This window comes from Lepidochelys kempii, chromosome 1 (assembly GCF_965140285.1).
Source record: "Lepidochelys kempii isolate rLepKem1 chromosome 1, rLepKem1.hap1, whole genome shotgun sequence".
In the NCBI taxonomy this organism is placed as follows: Eukaryota; Metazoa; Chordata; order Testudines; family Cheloniidae; genus Lepidochelys; species Lepidochelys kempii.
The window spans coordinates 326,971,649-326,988,744 of record NC_136380.1 but is presented as its reverse complement, the minus strand read 5'-3'; the positions used below and the strand labels follow the sequence as shown (position 1 = coordinate 326,988,744).

General features: G+C 40.6%; 1 protein-coding gene across 15 annotated transcripts in view; it reads right to left on the bottom strand.

Annotated features, from left to right (window-relative positions):
* Positions 1–17,096, bottom strand: part of SRPK2 (SRSF protein kinase 2) — a 310,148-nt gene that overhangs the window by 12,740 nt on the left and 280,312 nt on the right. For 12 of the 15 annotated variants that reach the window (XM_073328503.2, XM_073328508.2, XM_073328505.2 and 9 more), the window contains 3 exons: positions 12,648–12,717; positions 11,883–11,975; positions 11,371–11,463 (listed from right to left, as the gene is read on the bottom strand). In XM_073328503.2, coding sequence (XP_073184604.1) covers positions 11,371–11,463; positions 11,883–11,975; positions 12,648–12,717 — 256 coding nt within the window. The remainder of the gene's footprint in view (positions 1–11,370; positions 11,464–11,882; positions 11,976–12,647; positions 12,718–17,096) is intronic. The other 3 variants (XM_078851153.1, XM_078851156.1, XM_078851154.1) reach the window with 2 other exon arrangements.

Genomic DNA, 17,096 nt, shown 5'->3' with positions numbered 1-17,096 from the left:
ACACAGGCTAGAAATCCCTCCAGCACTTCCCCCGGTTCAGTCTTTGTTCCTCAGGTGTTTCCTTGTGTGGGGAGTGAAGCCTGCCCAGCTGGGGAGGTTAGGGAACACAGCAGTTCCCACAGCTCCCAGACTGCACCCCAGAGGTGACAACACATCACATGCAGTACTATATTTAAATTCTGAAAGGCTGCACCTCGAGGTTCTGACAATGCATGTTGATGGGTCATCCAAAAAAGGGACCCCAGTCACAGAATTTGCAATTTGGGCTCCCTCGGTTTAGGCTGAACCTGTGCAGTGCAGATGTAGTACACACTCAGCACTGTATGTGGAATTGGCTGCTGCTGCGGAGGCATTATCACTCTGTAAAAAAGGACAAGTACTGGCTGGTATAATATGCTCAGACTCTCAAAAGATCTGTGATGCCTTAACATTCCTCCCCTGGTGGAGTATGAATTTATTTTCCAATGCAGATAACAAGCCTTTACGCTATCAAGCCCTTTTGTGCTATGTATGGAAATGAGCAACTAAACTGGGTAATTCAGCGGTATATGTAAAAGTAAAAGCTCATTCCAGACATGAGGAAGCGAGCAAGAAAAACAGCAATCATGAAGCATTTAATCCCAGATAACTCTGTTTCCAGCATCAAGGTGGGGAGGCCCTTACTATATAATACAAATAGCCAGTGCTGCAATGTATCTAGTATGGATAGAATCAGGACCTAAAAGCAAGGATTGATGGCTACATGCTACTCAGTTAAAACTGTTTAGGGGTTCCCACTAAGGGAGCATCAGAACTTGTGTTTTGTTTTGCAGGCTGTTGGTAGTGTACAGAGGCAGGTGTGATTGTGCCTGGAGAACGTGACTCAATAAAACGCAGAAACAACAATCCCAATCTCAGGATATATTGAAATGACAGCTGAAAGTCCAATTCAGTTATGGTGTGAAATAAACAATGCTACTGGATATCACATACAATTCTGCAAGTGACCTGAGGACAAGTAAAAACAAGGTGATTGTGTAAGAACTGACAATCACAGCACCAATCCCTATTTTGGGAATGCTACCTTGAACTTTCCATTTGTGTATACTAGGTATAAGGGGTATAGTACATGTTTTGTGTTTCCTGTAAAATTTAATCAAACAAGGACTTATTAATATATACCCTTTAGAGAATTAGGGAAGGTAGAACTAAGGATGGAACAAATACCATAAATTGAAAAAACAAACAAACTGAGAATGCCCCAAGATGGAGGCAGGATCCAGTGATGAATTGATATTAAGGCTCCTTAAAGAAGTGCTGTACCATGATGTTCAGTTTATAAATATAACTGTTTAATTTGATTTCACTGCATTTGTCAAAAGGAATATGCCCGCAACAGTTTGTCCAATTTTATGGCAAATGATTATGGGAAAGATCTTGTTAAAAAAAAAGCAGAGGTAAAGGCACCTGAATCAATTCAAAGGTGAAGCCAGCGGGGCCTATCCACCAGTTATGTACCAGGATCGTTTGAAGCCAGAGCATCAATCTGAAACCAGGCAGACACAGAGACCTGGTGGGAACACGACTAAGCATTCCAGCACAAGCTGGCTGCAGCTGTATTGAGCCCAATGAATGAGCAAAGCAAAGAACTCATTAATTAAGAACTTTTGAATGTATATAATATGCATATATAATTAATTTGCTTAAGGAAGTACAGCATAAAGTAAAGGAAATAGTTAACCAAACCAATGAATATCATCGAAGCAGCGCAATAGCAGGGGCCATACCATGTTCTGTGTATGGAGAGTATGCACTACACAAAATCAAGGCACCGCACAGATATAGAGAAAGGTAAATTTCCCACTTTTATCACCACAGAGAAATTGAAAACTTGGTATGGCAGAGATCATACTGATCGGTGTAAAACAAAACAAAACAAAACCCTCACAAGGGTCCAATACCATCATGTTAATTGTGGAATAGACACAGGGGTCCTTATGCCACTTATGCTATCCATCCCAGGTCACTGAAACCATTGTCAGAGTATTAACAGTAGAAGTACTGGAAGAAATAAGATTTTAAAAGAGTTTGTTTCTCCTCCTCAGATACTGTTGCAAACTAATGACACGGTATGGAAAGCTCCAGACTTGTCCTATTGCTTGCACTTGGGGGACACCTAAAGCAATCTCCAAACAGCACAGTACAGATACTGGGGAACTGGTAAAGTCAAAACTGCTCATGCTGGCAAAGATAAATGTTGGGTTGTGGCTAAAAGTAACCATTTTTGATATGGACCCAAAAACTGTTATTTTCATTGGCCAAGATTCACTGCAGTGATAAATGGAAAGACCTTACTTCCCAAACCCATTTTTCATAATATAACTAAATTACAGGCTGAATTCAGATTATAGGAGTATGCTTTAAAAGCAGTATCCAAGTCTTGGCATTGTATTCGTCCTTTGAGCCTGGATTTTAAAAGCTTAATAGCCAAGAACAGAGAATGCAGGAGTTAACTAACTTCTCCTGGTGGACAGAAGCACATGACATGGGATTACACCCATGGTGAGGACTGTGATTCAAAGCTTTGGTAGTTCTCTATGTGATTGTGGTAACTGTAATTTTGATTTTGTATTTGATGTTGCAAAATCGTAGAAGAATGTTTAAATTCTTAATGTAAAACCCACATAGCATGTAGGGTTTTAAGGTGGAGAATGTAGAGATGGCTATGAAATTAAAAGAATTAACATTATTTTAAGCTTGGTTAAGAAAATAATGGTTGCTTTATGGTTTGTGGCTAGTAAGGAAAAGGCCCCAATCAGCAAGCAAAAGAACGCTGTGAGAATAATAAGCAGGGTTACTATTACTCGCAGTGTGGGAAGGATGTATGGTTAGAGCTGCAACAACAAGACAAAGAAAATAAAAATCAAGTAATAGCAATGGGGAATTCAATCATTAGAAACACAGATTGCTGGGTCTGCAATGACCAGGAGAACCACATGGTGACTTGCCTCCCAGGTGCGAATCTCTTGAGACATCTACAAAGACTTATGTGTAGTGCTGGGGAGGAGCTACTAGTCATGGTACATGTAAGTACAAATGACATAGGGAAGATGGGAGAGAGGTCTTGGAGGCCAAATTTAGACTGCTAGGTAAGAGATTTAAGTCCAGGATCTCCATGGTAGCATTCTCTGAAATGCTTCCAGTTCCACATGCAGGGCCAGTTAGACAGGCAGAACTGCAGAGTCTCAATGCATGGATGAGACAATGGTGTAGAAAGGAGGGGTTAAGATTTATTAGGAACTGGGGAATCTTTTGAGACAGGTGGAGCCTAAGCAGCAGTCCCCAAACTTTTGAGAGTCATGCCCCCCCCCTACTCTGGCCCACCCCCACCCCCCCAGGCCAGGAGCAGGCCATGGCTCAGGATGGAGTGGGGTTGTGGACAGGAGTAAGGGGGCTGATGGCTGGGGCTACAGCTGGGGGCAGGAGCAGAGCCACGGCCAAGCCGTTGTGGAGGCTGGCAGCTGGGCCCACGGCCAGGTGCAGCTCTGCTCCCGGCATTTCTCCCAGCCTTGGGAACAGAGCCATGGCCAGCAACCGAGGCTGGGGCCTGGCACGGGGCCAGGAGTGAAACCGCACCGAGACTGGGGATGGGGCCAGGTGAGCGGCCAGGATCCAGGAACATGGCTGGGGGCAGAGAGGACCTGGGGGACGCTCCCCTAGAGGGCACACAACACACTTTGGGGAACTCTGCTATACAGGAAGGATGGGCTCCACCTAAACCAAAATGGAACTGGATTGTGGGCAAATAACATTAAAAAGGTCATAGAGCAGTTTTTAAGCTAAGGGCTGGGGGAAAACCAACCGGTGCAGAATAGCATGTGGTTCTGACAGAGACATCCCTTAGGGGGGTATCTATTCATAGACTTTCTCTATATCCTAGTGAGGAGGAGAGGATGGCAGATGATAAAATATGGGTAGGATCTGACAAGAAACAGTCAAATGAAAGAGAGACCCATTCAATTACACCACATAATGGCAGACAACTAAAAAGTGATTTTTTTAAAGTGCTTATATACAAATGCTAGAAGTCTAAATACTAAGATGGGTGAACTTAAGTGCCTCATATTAAATGAGGATATTGATATAATAGGTATCACAGAAACTTGGTGGAATGAGGATAATCAATGGGACACAATAATACCAGGGTACAAAATATATTGGAAGGCCAGAATAGGTCGTACTGGTGGGGAAGTAGCAATATAGGTGAAGGAAAGCGTAGAGTCAAATGAATTAAAAAGGTTAAATAAACCAAACTGTACCCCAGAATCTCTATGGACATAATTCTATGCTTGAATAATAAGAATATACCAGTAGGATATACTACCGACCACCTGACCAGGATGGTGATAGTGACTGTGAAATGCTCTGGGAGATTAGAGAGGCTATAAAAATAAAAAATAAATCAATAATAAAGAGGGATTTCAACCCCATATTGACTGGGTATATGTCACCTCAGGACAGGATGCAAAGATAAACTTTCTTGACACCTTAAATCAGGGGTTCTCAAACTTCATTGCACCGCGCCTCCCTTCTGATAACACAAATTACTACATGATCCCAGGCAAGGGGACTGAAGCCTAAGCCTGAGCCCGCCCAAGCTCCACCACCCTGGGGAGGTGGGGGTAGCAAAGCCCGAGTCCCACTGCCCGGGGGAGGGGGAACAAAGCAGAAGCCCAAGGGCTTCAGCCCCAGACAGGGAGCCTGTAACCTGAGTCCCGCCATTCCAGGCTGAAGCCCTTGGCCTTTGGCACCGGGTGGTGGGTCTCAGGCTTTGGCCTCAAACACCAGCAAGTCTAAGCTAGCCCTGGTGATGACCCACTTTGGGGTCCCAACCCACAGTTTGAGAACCACTGCCTTAAATGACTGCTTCTTAGAGCAGCTAGTCTTGGAATCCACAAGAAGGGAGTAAATCAAGAATTGCCTCTCAAGTGGAGTACAGGATCTTTTCCAAGAGGTGAATATGGCTGAGCCCCTTCGTAATAGTGACCAATAATAAAATTTTACTTCCCTGTGGGGAGCAGCGGGAAACACCAAAGCAGCCCAACCTGGTAGCATTTAATTTCAGAAAGGGGAACTACACAAAAATGAGGAAGTTAGTTAAACAGAAATTAAAAGGTACAGCACCAAAAGTAAAATCCCTGTAAGCTGCATGGAAATTTTTTGAAGATACCACAGTAGAGGTTCAATTTAAATGTACACCCCAAATTAAAAAACATAGTAAGAGGACCAAAAAAGTGCCACTTTAGCTAAACAAAGTAAAAGAAGCAGTTAGAGGCAAAAAAGCATCCTTTAAAACGTGGAAATTAAATCATAGTGAGGAAAATAGAAAGGAGCATAAACTCCGGCAAGTGAAGTGTAAAAATATAATTAGGAAGGCCAAAAAAGAATTTGAAGAACAGCTAGCCAAAGACTCAAAAAGTAACAGATTTTTTTTTTTTTAAGTACATCAAAAGCAGGAAGCCTACTAAAAAAACAGTGGGGCCACTGGAGAATCGAGATGCTAAAGGAGTACTCAAGAAAGATAAGGCCATTGTGGAGAAACTAAATGAATTCTTTGCACCAGTCTTCACAGCTGAGAATGTGAGGGAGATTCCCAAACCTGAGTCATTCATGTTAAGTGACAAATGTGAGGAATTGTCTCAGATTGAGGTATCGTTAGAGTAGGTTTTGGAACAAACTGATTAATTAAACAGTAATAAGTCACCAGGACCAGATGATATTCACCCAAGAGTTCTGAAGGAACTCAAAGTGTGAAATTGCAGAACTACTAACTGTGGTATGCGATCTATCATTTAAATCAGCTTCTGTACCATGACTGGAGGATAGCTAATGTAACACCTATTTTTAAAAAAGGCTCCAGAGGTGATTCAGGCAATTACAGGCTGGTAAGCCTAACTTCAGTACCAGGCTAATTGGTTGAAACGATAGTAAAGAACAGAATTATCAGACACATAGATGAACATGATTTGTTGGGGAAGAGTCAACATGGTTTTTGTAAAGGGAAATCATGCCTCACCAATCTACTAGAGGGGGTCAACAAGCATGTGGACAAGGGGGATCCAGTGGATATAGTGTACTTAGATTTTCAGAAAGCCTCTGACAAGGTCCCTCACCAAAGGCTCTTAAGCAATATAAGTTGTCATGGGATAAGAGGGAAGGTCCCCTCATGGATCAGTAACTGGTTAAAAGATAGGAAACAAAGGGTAGGAATAGGGGGAGGGATAGCTCAGTGGTTTGAGCATTGGCCTGCTAAACCCAGGGTTGTGAATTCAATCCTTGAAGGGGCCATTTAGGGATCTGGGACAAAAATTGGGGATTGGTCCTGCTTTGAGCAGGGGGTTGGACTCTGTGACCTCCTGAGGTCCCTTCCAACCCTGATAGTCTAGGATTCTATGATAATAAATGGTCAGTTTTCAGAATGGAGAGAGGTAAATAGTGGTGCCCATCAGGGGTGTATACTCAGATCAGTACTGTTCAACATATTCATAAATGATCTGGAAAAAGGGGTAAACAGTGAGGAGGCAAAATTTGCAGATGATACAAAACTACTCAAGACAGTTAAGTCCAAAGCATACTGCAAAGAGTTACAAAGGGACCTTGCAAAACTAGGTGACTGGATAACAAAATGGCAGACGAAGTTCAATGTTGATAAATACAAAGTAATGCACATTGGAAAACATAATCCCAACTACACATATAAAATGATGGGGTCTAAATTAGCTGTTACCACTGAAGAAAGAGATCTTGGAGTCATTGTGGATAGTTCTCTGAAAATATCCACTCAATGTGCAGTGGCAGTCAAAAAAGCTAACAGAATGTTGGGAACCATTAGGAAAGGGATAGATAAAACAGAAAATATCATATTGTCTCTATATAAATCTATAGTGCACCCACATCTTGAATACTGCATGTAGATGTAGTCACCCCCCATCTCAAAAAAGATATATTGGAACTGGAAAAGGTTCAGAAAAGGACAACAAAGATGACTGGGGTATGGAACAGCTTCCATATGAGGAGAGATTAATAAGACTTGGACTTTGCAGCTAGGAAAAGAGATGACTAGGGGGGATATGACAGAGGTCTATAAAATCATGACTGGTGCGGAGAAAATAAATAAGGAAGTGTTTAATCCTTCTCATAACATAGTAACTAGGGGTACCAAATGAAATTAATAGGCAGCAGGTTTAAAACAAACAAAAGGAAGTCTTTCTTCACACAACGCATAGTCAACCTGTGGAACTTTTTACCAGAAGATGTTGTGAAGGCCAAGACGATAACAGTATTAAAAAAAGAACTAGATAAGTTCATGGAGGATAGGTCCATCAATGGCTATTTGCTGGGACTCAAAACTATGTTCTGAAGTGTCCCTAGCCTCTGTTTTCCAGAAACTGGGAATGGGTGACAGGGGATGGATCTCCTGATGATACCTGTTCTGTTCATTCCCTCTGAAGCACCTGCATTATTGAAAGACAAGATACTGGGATAGATGGACCATTGGTCTGTTCTGGTATGGCTGTTCTTATGTCCTAAAAACTGATTTTAAAGAAACAAGCGCAAACCTTCCCACGGTGCCGTTGGTCAGCAACAAGAAAAGGCCTTGGGAAGAAAGGAGGCTGTAAATCTTATCTGGATTAAGACTGAAAATAGGGGTGAATTGTCTCAAACTAGATTTTAGTTGAAGTCAATAATTGGCAATGACATTATTTGTTTTTTAAAGGGTTCATTGCTAATACCTACCTGACCACACTGGAGCCAACCAATATGGGTCTAGCCCCTGGGTTTAGCCCAGTTGCAAGTATCTTGATCAAATGCTTAAAAATGTTTTGTTGCTCTTTGGATGTAGTAAATTGCTTATTACGTAGGCTTTTAAAGCATGTTTATGGCAATTATATAAATACCATTTGGCCTCTGGCTTTAATAACATAATTTATGGTTAATTAATGTTTGATGGTTTCCCATATTAATAATTTCAAATATCATTAAAAATTCCAACACCCTAGCTCCTCTGATGCTTTCTGGCCAATGACAGACAGTTTGTAAGCATGTTTTCTTTTCTTCAGTCTAGTTGACAGTTGAAACAAAAGGCCCCTTTAAATTCAATCCTTAAATGCAGCTCTTCTCCCACAACCATCTTCACAGCCTTCTGCTGTGAATGACTTTCCAACCAGTGTGTGCTTCAACAGAGCCCTCTGCTCTAATTGACTGGCTAGACTTATTCACAACATTTAGAGGTGAGGCAGTCCCACTCTAGGGGGATCAGTTCTACCATAGTATTTGACATAGAGAAGGGAACAGACATTCTGGGCTTTCAATGTCTCTTCCATAACAAGTAGCTTGGGCCTTTTTTGAGTGGTAAAGGACACAAATGGCACTCGAGGGAGTCAGTATAAAGATTGGAGCCACAGCTGCAGGGCAGAGTGATCTAAATCATTGCTTTACATCACTTGATTTTTGTAATTGATTTAAATCCGGTTGAGGCTTTATAAACCTAAATTTGATCTGGGCTATTGGGACTTTAGTTTAAACTGACAATGAACCAAATTATAAATGCTGGTTTTGGGGGTTGTTGTTTTTGTTTTTGTTTTAATTATACTATTGCAAAGGTATCTTGTCTGAATTTTACAAAACTGTAAAAAATCGAAATATTGAAAATTAAGGCCTTGAGCCTGAAAATACAAACTAATAAACTTTATTCACGTCAACAGTGCCATTGACTTCAATGAGACTACTCCAGTGCTTAAAGTTAAATTTGTGCATAATTGTTTGCAGCAACAGAGGCTACAGTTGTGTTTTTTGATATACAGAGGATATTTTTAAAAACAGGAGGCTAAAATTGGACTTCTAAGCCCACATTTAGGTAAGTGTGAAATTTTCACAAGCACCTAAGTGACTCAGGTGCACAAACCCCACTGACTGCTCATACATCATAGTTTGTAGTTTCTATGGTGTGGCTATTTGTTTATCAGTCTTGTATATGGGTTCATCTATTCTCACAGTAAGGGTGTTCATGAAGCTTGGGACTTATATTTTTCAGCCTGAACATTTTAAGTGTGAAAACTTCTTAGTAGAAAAAAATCTATGTAAAATCTGAAATTCTTATTTGAAAACTAATTAAAGTAACAAGTGCATACATCCAGTTTAGCACTGGGAATAATGTAAAGAATTAACATGTAAATAAAAATTCTGATTTAAATTTAAACAGATTTAAATTAAAAATATAATGATTTAAATTAAAAAATAGAAGTAAATAATTACTTTTATCCACCTTACACTGCTGGAGTAGTGTTTGAAACCCAGTTTCCTGCCAGGATCAGCCATGACAATGAACAATACTAACTGATATGATCCAAATCATCAGTTGGTAATGAACAACTTAATAGAGAAGAACAAATCACAAATAAACGGTTCCTACAAAAAGGCCACCAGAACACTTCTCTATAGGACTAAGGGCTATAGGACTCTATAGGACTTTAGTTTTAACATCAATATTTAAAAAAAAAAAAAAAAGTAACAAGCCAATTAACTATTTGAAAGGAGAACGAGTAAGAAAGAATTTTAACACAGCTGACTGTGCTGGGAGAAACAACGAGGAGTCCTTGTGGCACCTTAGAGACTAACAAATTTATTTGGGCATAAGCTTTCGTGGGCTAAAACCCACTTCATTTCCACTCCATGCACCTGATGAAGTGGGGTTTAGCCCAAGTAAATTTGTTAGTCTCTAAGGTGCCACAAGGACTCCTCGTTGTTTTTGCTGATACAGACTAACATGGCTACCACTTTGAAACCTGGGCTGGGAAAGGAAGTGATGGTTGATTCCTTATCTACTCCTGCACTAAAAGTTCAGATCCACCAGGGGGCACTGTGCATGGCCTCACTGAACACAACTCTGCCAAAGTGGAAATCTGCAGGGGGGACTAACAAAGGAGAATGAGACAATCATTAGAAGTAAATGAATTCCTTTTTCCACATTATATTACGCTTACAAAGTGCCCCAAAGGATTAAAATGTCCTGAATAGTAAAGTTTCCTCTTTTGTACACCACAGACAACTTCAATTAATGACAATTTCTAGGTAGTTTTAAGGTTTTAATGCCTTCTGGTCATTAAGCTGGTCAATCTGTGCTAAACTGGTATTTCAGCCAACATGACCTTCATCACAATCCTTACGAAGAGAGCAATAACTAAAATGGCAGTTTATGTGTGCATTTAAACTCACCACCACAGTGAATCAGTGCTGGATTTGGGAATAGAACCCAGCAGTCCCTACTGCTGCTTAACCACCAAACATCACCACTTTCCACCATGAATTTAATTATGAAGTCTGAAGTAATGCTCTGCCATTATAAGTGCTATTCTAAGCTGGTGTTTTCCATGGCCTGCTGAAGAGAGCATTTAAGAATATCTATTAGTATTAACTTAAATTTTAGACAAGTAGAAGATTACCCTTTTTTTTCATAAATAATAAAAAGAATATGGTGAACTGAATGAGAAGAGAAAATATCAAGGGACACAGGAGATACTGCAACTTGACAACAGAATGATTCACCCACATTACCACAAATTTTAAAAAGTAACTTACATTAGTTAATTCTACTAACCTAATCAAAGACAAAAAGTTAATGGAATCAAGGGAATGACACATTACATTAAAAACATTTTTTGCCCTGTGCCACACAACACACAGGGTAAAAATTTGTTTTAAATGTCCTGTGATACTTAAAATGAGACAGCACTATCCAGACAGAGGATGGAAGCTGTACCCACCCTTATGTCACACAATTATCTTTTCTGCACTCAGTCTAAACACAAATGGTAAGATAATGGCAGGATACATGATCTCTGTGTTGAGTGTTCACTTATCCCATCCCTCAGTTTGACCCATATAAAGAGGGTTTGCTTGAACACTAAATAAGATGAAAACCAAATAACTAATATTTTCCAGAAAGTATTTTAACTCCTTTCAATGGTGCCAAAAAGTGTATATTCCCTGACAGTTCCTTCATATAAGACATCAACTGAAATGGATTGAACATTAGGTCGTATTTGATACACTGCACATATTTAAGCAGTTAAATAGGGTTTCATAGACATTTTACTTAACATCCACAACTTTGTTGAGTACACCATTTAATATAAATGATACAGGGAAACGGTTTTTATTCTGCAACTTCCTGCTCCTCAAAGAATGGTGAGTTCACATTTATCAGGACTCTTCTTTAACATGGTGTCCTCCCTTAAATTGATATATTTCTTCAGTAATCATAAATGAACGTACAATTTCTCCTTTTGGATAGTACTATGCTTTAAATTAGTGTTGCATAAATACCGTTACCTTTTTTGGTGAAAAACTCCTTGGAATATTTCCCCAACATAGCGTATTTTCGAGGGATTTTTCCCAGCAGTTCAATGATCAATGCTATGTGATCTGCATTGGAGAACATTGCCAGCAAAACAGAAACATACAACAGTTTAATCAGTACACTGCATGCACACACTAACACTGGCCCGGTACAGACAGAAATAGATTGATCCTGGTAAAAAAATGTAAGGGCACTTCCACCAAAACTTCTTCATCCAAAATCACTGAACTGCAGTCTTTAAAGATAAGATTTTACCAATAAAGTGATTTAAAATATGTCAGCAATTGTTCCTTTTAAATTAGTGCAACTAAAAAAAGGAGTTCTTCATAGCTTTTTGTTTTTAATTTGTTAATGTTTATATATCAGGGGTAGATTTTTGTTATATGACTTGAGAAAATGCTCTTTATTGGTATGCGTTACAACCAGCAACTGCTATTCCACTTCTGTCTGCATCACGGCGCCTTTCAAAAAGAAGAGGTACTACCTCTGCGATTGAAGAATTCCCGAGAATATTTTCCAGATAGAGCAAAGTGCCTTGGGATATTGCCTAGCAGCTCTATGATGTGTGCTATGTGGTCTATGAAGGAGAGAAAAAAAGGACACAGGAGTGGGAAGGGCAGGGAAAGGATGGGATAAAAAGAGGAGGAAAGAAACCGGAATTAGTAAAAAATCAGAAATTGTTTAAAATCAACAGTGTTTGCAGCAAACCCATGCACAGGTTTCCAGGGTCAGCAGAACTCCGGCATTCTTAGTCGCATTTAGGAACAATGAATGATGCCCATGTTACCGCTGCAAGGGGCATTACAAGCACACAAGCATGGAAATGGACAGGTATATAGATGGAAGCAGGAGTTAATTCTGTGGGGTTTTTTTAAATTAGTAACCAGCTACTTCAAACAATATATACACAAATGTAAACACCTAGTTCAGTGTCACTCTAATAAACAGAAGATACATTAAAACTCAAGTGTGTTGCTTTTTGTAGCTAAAACGTCTTGTTATTTCTCAGTCAGGTTTTCACACATATGCAAATCTTACAAGAAAGCAGTCTAACTCCTTCAGGCTGCTGTTAAGCAAGATGAATGTGTCTGATGAAGGGGGCTTGCCCACTTAATGCTACAGATGGGACTTAAAATTAAAAGATCTGAATTTACAATCTGATACCAAAACACAATGTTTATCAACAGTTTACTCAAGTACACAGATAAACACTACTGTGAACTGTTCAAACATCTCAGAAGATACATACCCTCATCCCTGGAATAGTCTTCACCAGAATGTGGTTCAAACAAATAGTCTCCAGTTGCAAGCTCAAATGCCTAGGAAATAACAGACATATTTATAGCTATTTCAGAAATAATTATTTTAATCTTAGAATTTTGACAATGAAATCTCAAATGTTAAAACAGAGAGAATTACACACCACCTCCATACTGGTGCATATAACAAAATTAATTCCACACATGGACGTAAAAAATTAGAGGGAACAATGCCCCAAACCCCCGGTTGAGAACTGCTGCTCTAGAGAGCATGCTCCCTTGCAACACTGAAGATTCATATCCAAGGCTTCACAAGCAGCAGCAAGCCTTAGTCCATTTCTTTGTACTTAATCAGAATCTATGCCTTAGACTGAAGAACTGGAGAAAACAGATAGGGAGTGTAGATCTATGCTATCAATTTACCTGGTAATTCCTGGAGTTTGAATTTACTAAGTAAGAAATCTGTCACCTTTGTGTATCATCAACACAGATCCCTGCTGTTGGGAGGTTAATTAACAGCATCAACCCTTAAAGGAGGTGATTCTGAAGAAAACCAGTTAAATAAAGATTGCTGAGTGCTCGCCTTCACTGGACACAAGATTCTGAACTCAAACCAAGATAGTAATGCTGTGTCAAAGTGTGTATCAAACTGCAGTTAGCAGTTTTATGCTTCTCCGAGACAATCACTTCTGAGACACACAGTTTTATCTGGAGGACTCTAGCTTTCCAAGATCCAGTGGCTGAAAGCTGAATTCACTAAAGTTCAAACTGGAAATAAAAGGCACGTTTTTAGCAGTGACAGTAATTCACCACTTGAACAAATTATCCAGGGATGTGATAAAATCATCATCACTTGAGGTCTCTAAATCCAGTTGGATATGTTTCTACAAATATACTCTAGTTCAGTTACAAGTTGTTCATCTAGATACAGGAATCACGGAGTGAAAATCTATGTCTTATGATCCGAATGAACGTCAGACTTGAATCAGGGGTTCTCAAACTGGGGGTCGTGACCCCTTAGGGGGTCGCGAGATTATCACCTGGGGGATGAGAGCTGTCAGCCTCCACCCCAAAACCTGCTTTGCCTCCAGCATTTATAATAGTGTTAAATATAAAAAATGTGTTTTTAATTTATAAGGGGGGGGGTCACACTCAGACACTTGCTGTGTGAGAGGAGTCACCAATACAAAAGTTTGAGAACTACTGGACTAGATGATCGTAATAGTCCCTCAAGGCCTTAAAAATCTCTGGATGAAGGACCCTCTCTTGAAATCAGTGGCAAAATTCCTCATAATATCTACAAGACCAAGATTTCATACCATGAATCTATAATATAATGTATTCTAAAACTTTCAAGGCACAGAAACACCTTCAAGGGCATACATGTTTGTATACAAAGTTGGATCCATTTAGACAATCCTTGGGCAAAGCAGTCTCCCCCACATGAATTTATCCTGACAGTCTACAAGTAACCTACGTGATTTACAGAAAAAAATAATTTCTTCTAGGTAGGGAAATGTTGTCAGCCACATTTTACTGATGGCAAAACTGAGGCAATAAAAACATTAAACTGAATTGCACAAGATCAGTAAACTGAATTGCACAGTAGGTCAGTGATTCACACATGTCCAGCAACATGCTGTATTCCAAGCCACAAAATTCAGAGGCTTTAGGTCTGGATAAATAATCTGGCCCTGAGCTTGTGACGGGAGATCCAGAAGAGCTGTAAAATGAACTGGAAGTTCCAAAGTCAAGGAAGGAACTCTGAGAACCAGAAATGGCAAGCTCAGGTTAGAGCTATATTACCTCAACTCTGTCATGCCTGATAGTCCTGAAGACTCTTTATAACAGCTATAAAAAGGCATACAAGAATTCTTGACTCCAGCCTAAGAAGTCAAAAGCTTGAATCCTCATCCTGAGGGAGGGAAACTACAGGTATGTCATATTTTCCCTTATTGAAAGCAGCTCTATTTAAAGAGAACCCAAACTTCTGAATACTAAAATTACTTGAACGATCACTTGTGCTGACCACTGTCTCTCCAATTTAAGTCATCTTCCAAGATGTTGCTTTTTCTGGGTAGATGAAGGGGAAGAGGAGGGATACATTGAGAGCCTGACAACTTTTTGATCCACTCTTTCAGTTCACTTTACTCCATGGTTGCGATGGTGTCTGCAAAATACTGTTCTGCCTCTAATTCACAGATTCGAAGGCCAGAATGTAATCATTGTGTCTCACCTCCTGTATAATACATGCCATACATTCAGAACTTCCCCAAAATACTTCATGGAATATAAGATTTGAATATATAATTAATTACCTGTAACTCTAACCTATTTATAGGTCCTTGACTTCCACAGGCTTTGAATTGCATGGTGATCCATAGAGCCCTGCAAATCCGTGGATATCTACTTTATATTTGCGGACCGTTTTTGCAGATCACAGATCGGATGCGATACAAATTTTGTATCTGCACAGGGCTCTAGTGATCCAAATGAGCCCATATCAGAATAATCTGTCACAATAATATCTGGCAGCTGAGGAAAACTGAGACATGTCCCTTTCAGACATTTTTTTCCATCATGCCAGAGAGATAGTGATCTTCAAAGGCATAGTCACTAATGGCTGAAAATGGTCTTAAATGGTTCCAGTATCTATTAAACTGGACTGCTACCTAGCCTTGCTGAAGAAAGTCTAAAAAGTGAAACAACTGTGATTCACAGTTTTGTGGCTTTATACACAGACCCTGGAAAGTTCAAGATCTAGAGCCCCCATCATATATGCAAAGAAATCTCAGCAGCTCCAGAAGTTATATGGTGGTGAAATCACAGAGGATACCACACTGGCATCATAGGGAAAATATAATGGGTTGAGACTCCTCCTTACCAGGATCCTTCAGAAAATCATTATCCAAATCAGATGAGAGTGAGAAGCCATCAATGGCCACCTGGACCTGAGGAGGAGATGTCTTCACTGATGCAGTAGCTGGGGCCAGATTTCTTAAGAGAATGTATGTGAAAGGTAGCTCGTCGTTGCAGATTTCAAAAGATTAATATCTTTTAAAAACTGATTCTCAGATAGAATCCATGTAGGTAGGGACTATGTGGTTTGCTAAAATTAATCTCTTGGAGCAGAATAAACCTGGGTGGGATTAAAAAACTGACTTGCAGAAAATCTATTAACAGAAGTGTGGGGACAGAGACCTAAGATATTGAAGAGTCAGGCAGAGAGGTTTTGGACCTGGGAATACTCAAGTGTGAGCCTCAAGTCTCATTAGATCCATGGTACCTGTTCTACTTCAGTGCTGAGCAGAAACTTGATGACACCTCAGAACTGATTCAGCTTCTCCCTTTGTCTTCTTGTGTAGCTTTGACTCCAGGATTTGAACTGTGCAGGTTTCTATTTGTTTGTAGAGTATACTGACTGGATAACACAAAGTGAATGGCATTGACCAGGCCATACTGTGGTGCTGAGGCTAACACTAAAATACTTTTTTAAACATCCAACAAGAAAAACAATTAAAAACTCGCTAACTCTATTAGCAAGGAAACAAGTGGCCACAAAAAGAAGGAGGGGTCAAAGTTTTCGGTCTGTAGCAGTCAAAAGGCTCTGGAGTTGGGTCACAGTTACGTCTCCTTATATAATTTCACATCCAAATGGTTGGTGTCCCAGAAAGCATGTGCAGAGCCACAATAGCTCAGTGCCAAGACAATATGTGCTCCCAAGTATGACAAACTGTGCTATCAATACTGAAAATAAGGCTATGTCTACCCGACAAGCTAGGGGGGTAATTCCCCTACTTGCGTACACATTAGCCTGAAACTGGTGGATAGACAGGCAGCAACGCCAAGCTGTGCCTCCCCTGCTGCTATCCGTGCTACCGTGGCTGCACGGCTATTTACACGTGTGCTAGTGTGAGGAGAGTTAGCACAAGTACGTGTATACAAGCAGGGGAATCACACCCCTAGCTCATAGCATAGAGAGAGCCTGTGATAGGGCCTCTGCTCCACACTGGCCCATAAGGGGTTAACAGAGCCCTAGGGAGGTTGTGCAGGAGGCAGCCAATTAAGAGAGGGGTTGCAAGGAGTAGCCAATCAGGACCAGGCTGGCCTATATAAGAAGGGCTGCAAAGCAGAGCCGCTTCAGTCACCCCCTGGAGTTTGAGGAGGGATGAGGACTGGCGGCCTTGCAGGCTGAAGGTAGCAAGCACCCTGGAGAGACCCGGGGAGCTAAAGGCAGTTCCTGGTGGGCTGCAGGGATCTGCAAGCTGAGGCCCTGAGGCGAGGGCAAAGAGTGCTGGGGCTGCGGGAAAGTGGCCCAGGGAAATCTACTGAGGAGTCAGAGGGGACGCAAGTGGCGGCCATCTAAACATCTACAAGGTCCCTGGGCCAGGACCTGGAGTAGTGGGCAGGCTTGGATTTCACGCACACACACGCACACA